Source organism: Pterocles gutturalis, unplaced genomic scaffold (assembly GCF_000699245.1).
Source record: "Pterocles gutturalis isolate BGI_N339 unplaced genomic scaffold, ASM69924v1 scaffold19220, whole genome shotgun sequence".
NCBI classification, from domain to species: Eukaryota; Metazoa; Chordata; class Aves; order Pterocliformes; family Pteroclidae; genus Pterocles; species Pterocles gutturalis.
Genome location: NW_010141255.1, coordinates 5,529 through 12,244, shown reverse-complemented (window position 1 = coordinate 12,244; position 6,716 = coordinate 5,529). Strand labels below are relative to the sequence as shown.

General features: G+C 58.1%; 1 protein-coding gene across 1 annotated transcript in view; it reads left to right on the top strand.

Moving 5' to 3' along the window:
- EPB41L1 (erythrocyte membrane protein band 4.1-like 1) overlaps window positions 1-6,716 on the top strand; it is a gene marked incomplete at its 5' end in the record, with an annotated part of 17,500 nt that overhangs the window by 6,870 nt on the left and 3,914 nt on the right. Inside the window, 3 exons of the mRNA XM_010083971.1 lie at window positions 4,437-4,835; window positions 6,172-6,282; window positions 6,675-6,713. Of these exons, the coding sequence (XP_010082273.1) occupies window positions 4,437-4,835; window positions 6,172-6,282; window positions 6,675-6,713 (549 nt within the window). The remainder of the gene's footprint in view (window positions 1-4,436; window positions 4,836-6,171; window positions 6,283-6,674; window positions 6,714-6,716) is intronic.

The following is a 6,716-nucleotide window of genomic DNA, read 5'->3' as shown; positions in this document are numbered from 1 at the left end:
TGGCAGGCCAGGAAGAGCCAATAGATGCAGCCCTGGATACCCGGACGAGAGCCAAAATGATCGCTAGTCCAGAGGATTTTGAGTCTGTCTGGGAGGATGAGATCTATGAGAAGGAGACCAGGGGGGAGCCCAGCCAGGAGGCAGAGCGCCTGCCAGCCGAGAGCGCAGAGGAGGAGCCCCGAGGGTGGGGCGAGGAAGCACCCACCAGCGAGCTGGGTCTGCCCAAGCCATGTCAGCAGCCTGAAGAGAGGCAAAGAGTCAAGATGGTGGGGCCAGAGCCTCCCCAGGGAGAAAGCGAGGTGGGCTCTAAGGACCGTGCTTCTGCAGCCTCCAGGAAGCAGGAGGCCAGAGTGCCGGCCGCAGCCACAGAGCTGGGTAAAATGAAAGTGAAGGCTAGTGATGAGAGCTCGGAGACTTCTGCCACCCAGAGGATCATCTACTTAGGAGACCCAGAGGGAGAGGAGAAGGACAGTAAACCACACCTGCTCTCGGAGGCTGGGGGACAGCTTGGCTTGAAGGAGAGACCAGAAGCCACCGTGAACACATCTGGGGAAGGATCTGGGCACGCAGCACCTGCAGCAGAAGAGTTCCAACCCCCTTCCTCAGCAAGTCAGCAGCAGAGGACAGCATCTGTTTTTGCGGAGCAGCTGGGGACATGCTGTGATGGGACCAGCCTGGCCAGACGTCCCACCTTGGGGCGGGAGGAAGGGCTAACAGACTGCGAAGCACCTGAAGGAGGTGAAGCCCTACCATGTTCCCGAGAGGTCGCCCTGGAGGAGACGGATCTGCAAAGCCCAGTGGGAAGCTTGAAGCCATGTGGCCTGGCAGGGGACAGCCGTGCGGCTGAGGAGCACAGAGGGACCCCAGCACAGAGCCCAGACACCTGCACGGTGATGGAGGGGCTCTCAGGAGGGGTTGCAGCAGACGGCGACAAGGAGGAAAGCACCAGCATGGTTCTTCAGATGGAAGAGATAGAGACCAAGTTGCCTCCATCAGCTGTGCCTCAGCAGGGTCACCCTCACGCCACCACGGGGTCAGAGAGGGACAAACCCAGCACTGCTGCCCCCAGGCGCTTTGCCCAGCAATCCAGCCCTGTCCCTGCAGAGCCAGCCCCAGGCACTGAGCCCGAGGGCAGAGACCTGTCCCGGGGCACCAGCCCCGTAGGCGGTGTGGACGTGAACCCCTCGGTGGAGGTGGCACACGAGGAGGAAAGCCCTGTGGCAGGCAAAGGAGCACCCAAGGACATGAGCCATGTGGCAGAGGTAGCAATACCCAGGGGCACCAATCTTGAGTCTGAAGAACAACTCCAAGACATGGGCTTTGCTATGTGGAAACCACAGCAAGGTGCAAGTCCTGTTGCAGGAGGACCTCCCCAAAACACAGACATCACAGCAGAGCTGATCCAGGTCAGAGACCCAGCCACAGGGGAGGTGACCTGGGACATGGACCCTGTCACAGCGAGGGCAGCCCAGAGCAAAGCCCCTGCCACAGAAGAGCCAGTCCGGGAGGAGAAGCCCGTGATAAAAGAGCTCTCCCAGGACATAGGGCCCGCAGCAGGGAAGTTGACCAGAGATGAAGGCTGTGGGATGGAAGAATTGTCCCGTGACAAAAGCCATTGCATGGAAGAGCTGCCTCCCAAGGCAGAAGAACCAGAACAACAGACTGAGGCCATAAGAGACCTGCCCCAAGAGGGCCCTGTGGCTGGAGGTCAGCTCCACACTGCAGATCTCAAAGCGCAAGAGCCACCCGGGGACTTGGAGGTTAGTGTGGGACAAGATCTGCAGGGCAAGAGCCCTACAGCAGGAGAAACCACCAGGGACAGCGACCTTGCTCCGGGGCAGCCACCACAGGATAAGTCTCCTGCCAAAGAAGCTGCTGATGTCCTGCACTCCCCCTCCCCTGCAGCAGGCTTGTGTCAAGGAAGCAAGACGTACCAGCTCTCCACCTTGATCCATAAGGGCGAGGGAGAGCTGCAAGCGAGCAGTGGGACACGTCAGACAGAGCCTGGGATGTTGGTGTGTGTGGCTGGGAGGACAGGAGCTGTGTCCCAGGAGCGTGGAGATGTCACTGTGGCCCCAGGCAGCTGGCAGGACAGTGAGACCTACAGGAAAACCTCTGTGGCCTCTAAGATTAAGATGTTTGAGCAGAGTGAAGCAGAGCGAAGGGCAGCCCAGGAGGGACAAGAGCGTGTGCCTGAAGCTGAGACATCAGCAAAAGCGAAGGGGAAGACGGGTCTGGCTCAGGACCTCGCCTCTCTGCCAGCGGTGCCGGTCACGCCAGTGGGACCTGCGTCCAGCGTGGGCTCCTTGGCCCTTGGGCAAGGGGCTGATTCGGGAGACACGTCCCAGCCTCTCTCGCTGAAGGAAGATGTTTCTGTTGACCTGGAGCAGGAAGGAGAAGACAGTGCTGACCTGGCCTCCCCCGACTCTGGCTGTGAACTCACACTGGCAGAAGCCGTGGTAACTCTTCCAATGAACTGTCCAGACGGAAAGTTCATGCGCATGTTGTGTGGCTCTTTATTATCATGTTCAGTGGCTGAACACATCCATTGACTGACAGCAGTCGCTTTGCATCCCCTGTCCTTCTATGTATGTGTATGTGGTCAGGCTTCTTTGCTGAATGCAGACCCGCTGGCCAGTTGGTTCATCAGCTTTTGTTTTGTGACACCCTCCCCAACCCCAACATTTTGGCTTCCTGGAGAATGCCGCTCGCTAAACCCAAGAGCGGGCACCCAAGCTTCATGTCCAGGAGCAAGAAAGGGAGATGGGGGGTGGCTGAAGGAGCTGCAACTCTTGTCACGGACACGCACACACACCTAGCAGCAGCGTGCCCACGCTTCCGGCTTCACCCTTGCATTTCTTACGTTGGTATCCCTTCTTGCTTAGCTGGCCAGCCTCACCCACCCTCCCCTGTCTTCGGCAAGCTGGTGGCTGGATGATGAAGTAGCTTTCTTCGCTCTTGTAAGCACTAGATCAGCTCCTGTAGAGTTCATTTCCTTACAACTAACCATTTTCTCTAATCCAGAGCAAATCTCAGGAACCAAGTGGGGAAGAAAAGGATTTATCTGACCCGTCAGTAAAATCCAGCCTGAAAGAAGAGAATTTAAAGACTGCTCTTCCAGCGGTCTTCCAGGTCTCAGTGTTGTTTTACTAACTGCTTCTTACGCCAGTATGAAAGCTCACCTTAACCAGCTGAGGGCTGTGTGCTTCCAGCTCCTCTCCCATTGCAGAGCTGTTATGTATATATTTATACATGCACACACACACGGAAACATGTATGCAGGTGTGTTCTTCTTGAGTTTGTTTGACACCCTGTTTCTCATACCTCTCAACCTCCCAGCAGCGCCAAGGGAACGTTGTGCCGGCACAGCCTGGCCCGTTGCGGGGATGGCTCTGGCTGCAGACACTTGGACCAGAGTCCAGGAGATGGGTTTCCTCTGGCATCAGTGGGCTTAGAGCTGGTCCTAAGGGAGAGCTGACTAGAGCGAGATGCGAAGTCCAGCAGTGGGTCTAGATTTCCCAAAGTCCAGAAATGAGTCTAGATTTCCCAAAGTCCAGAAATCAGTCTAGACTTCCCATGGCTTCATGGCAAAGCATGGTGAGGGGAAATGTACCCTCTGATGGCAGAGTTGAGAGGTATGTCCATGTCTGGAGAAGAGCTAACAGAGGGAGGTTATCCCTTGGCTCTGGTCGTGCTGTCAATTACACTGACCAAACACTCAACCAGGTCATCGCTAACTCTCATATCTGGCTGCGTGAGGCCTCTGGAAGGGGAGTGTTGTGTTGGTGGGGCAGATTCACCCCCTGGCACCGGCAGCCGCCCCAGGGTGTGGGGCTGGTGTGCAGCCCTGGAGGGGCTGGTCTTCCTCCCCGCGGGGCGATGCTCTGCAGGACCCACGCGGATGCTCAGTGGAATTGGCACACTCCTTCGCTTCTCCTTCACCGTGCGTGGCTGATGAGGCCCTGTTCTTTCAAACTCTTCTCTCTTTCTTTCCCTTTGTTTGTTTGTTTGGTTTTTTTTGAGTGCCCAACCTTACTGACATACGATAGCGCTGGCGTCTGAGCTGTTTCTGAACGTCTCCTAACAGAGCTGTTGTTTTGCATACATCTCCTTCCACCGGGTGCACTGACGTGCCTCCAAGCTGGCCAAGCTTTTCTGTGTGACTGACCCTTTTCTGAGATGCTTCATTACCAATAGACTTTTGGCAAAATGAGATTGAATAACCCTTCTCCCTCCACCCCACCCCTGCAAAGTCGCTGCTGTCAGAAAGGTTTCAGTCTCCATGCTTGAGTTGTGTTTGACTCTACTCTGTGATGTTTGCTGCAGCCTTCTCTGCCTCCTCCTCCTCCTCCCCTCTGCCCCGCCGGCGCTGCCAGCGCTGGGCGCCACACGGTGCTCACTGTCCCCATCTCTCTCCGCCATTGTGTCTCATTCAGAGAGCGGGCTTGAGGGAGGGCGTCGAGGAGAAAGCTAAACCACCTCGGCACAGGGCTCCCGAGAGTGACACCGGCGACGAGGAGCAGGACCAGGAGAAGGACTCGGTCTTTCTGAAGGACAACCACCTGGCCATTGAGCGCAAATGCTCCAGCATCACGGTCAGTTCAACCTCCAGCCTGGAGGCAGAGGTGGACTTCACAGTCATCGGTGACTTCCATGGCACAGCCTTTGAGGACATCTCCCGGAGCCTGCCTGAGCTGGACAAAGACAAGAGTGAAACGGAAGACGAAAGTCTGGTTTCCTTCCGGCACACTGACAAAACAGTTCCCAGACTGGAAGAGGATGTCAAAGGTGGGGAGAAGGTCTCCCAGCCCAGCTCAGATGTCTCCCAGGCAGAGGTACACAGGGACACCATTCCACCGAGACTGTCTCATTGCCATCATGCCTCCGTGTTCCTTGTCCTTGCTGGTGTGCCCTCCCACGTTGGTTTGGAAGAGCATGCTAGCTTTGAGACGCCCCGGTTCCTGTCGGTGTAGCTGTTTTCCCCCAGTGCACGCTGTCGTCTGTGTTGCATGGCCCTGTCGTGTGTCCTGTGCATCTGCTAACCAGGAGAAGTCACCGTCACCTTTTCATCCTGTGCCCGGCTGTCTGCCCTGTCCCTCGCTGCAGCATGTCAGCAGCGGCGAAGGGCCCGTGTCGCTAACCCACAGCTCTGTCCTTGTGTTTGGCATGAAGTGACCGGTTTGTGTAGTGGAGAGAAATGTGCTGCCCACTAACCCCTCTGGTCGTGCCAGGGCTGGGAGGGATGTTCGGAGCAGCTGGGGGAGCTGCTCCAGAGCTCGTGGAAGGTCCCTCCTGTGCCGGGGCTAAGGAAAATGCATGCAGCATGCGCGTGGAAGTTGAATGGGTGCCCCGGGGAGAGGAGAGTGGAGCCAGCCCCAGCTCAGAGGAGATGTAGCCTTGCCTCTGCACCAGGCTGGGGCCATCTCCTGCCCGGCCAGCGCCAGGGCACCCTCCAGCCCTGGCAGGTAAGTCCCCAACGCTGCCTGGAGCTTCCAGGGTGAGTCCAGACCTGGAGCCAGGAAAAAGCCGCAGAATTCAAGGGAGCTTTCTCTGAGCCAGAAACCCTTGTGTGGAGCATCCAACCCTGTGGGTTCCAGGGTCACAGCGGGGCCGTGGGCATGGGTGACAGCTCGGCGTGCCCCATGGCCGGCACTGGACAGGGGACTGTTGGCTCGGGAGTGCTGAGCGCCGGCCTGTGCCAGAACCCTTGGCAGGTCCAGTGTCCTGTAGCAGGGGAGTGCTGGAAACTTGTCTCCAGTCCCCTGAGGTTCTGACACCCCTGCTGGAACCACAGCCACCAGGAGCTGGTGCAGACCATGAACCTGCTGCGGGGCACGACTGAAATGGATTTGGTGGGTCTCACCCACCTTTTGAAGACCTGTTTGACCTAACCCATGGTGTCTATAAATCTATGCAAAAAATCCTTGAAACCCTCAGGGCCAGAGCATGAGGTCTGGTTTGGGGACGTCAGTCCCACAGGGCACTTTGCGTGGTGGCCATCTGCCCAGGGCAGCAGCCTGGCCTCTGCTTTTTGCCCAGGTAGGGCTCGGCGTGATGCTTGCAGGACATCATACATGTGGGGCACTTGCAGAAGAGTTGGGGCAGGGATGCTCCGCTCCTGGGGGCTGTTGGCATTGTGCCCTGGTGCCTGACTTGCTGTTTCTTCTGCAGTCATCAGCCCCGAAAACAGATGCTGTGACTGTCGGCCTGGGGCCGGGCGTGAAGAAGCCTGAAGCAGACGGCTCCACTCCCCACCGGGTCGGCACCACGGACGCAGCCCAGGTGACGTGGTGGCTCTGTCCTCCTGTGGCCCTGCTGCCCGATGGCTCTACCGAGCTGCAGTCCAGCAAAACCTGTCCCCAGGCAGCAGCACTGGGAGGGCAGGTGGCGAAGTGGAGCGGTCAGGGGCCTCTGCTCACCCTTGTCTTGCTGGAGTCCCCAAAACATCAAACCGCAGCCCACCCAGAGATATTCTCTGTGCACCCCTGGCCCCATCTGCCATGCTGCTGAGCAGTGCTGGCACATGGGACCTCTCCCGAGGGTGACTGCCACCATATATGCTCTTGTCTGTGGCCTCATGGCTTCCTTTGGCAGCCGGGAGGGCCACACCGTCCCTGCGAGTGTCACCCCCTCCCTCTCCCCCCCGGGCTCACCAGGTTTCCTTTGCCCGGCAGGTGGAAGGAGGCAGCCCGGGCAGCAGGGACACCACCGCCGCT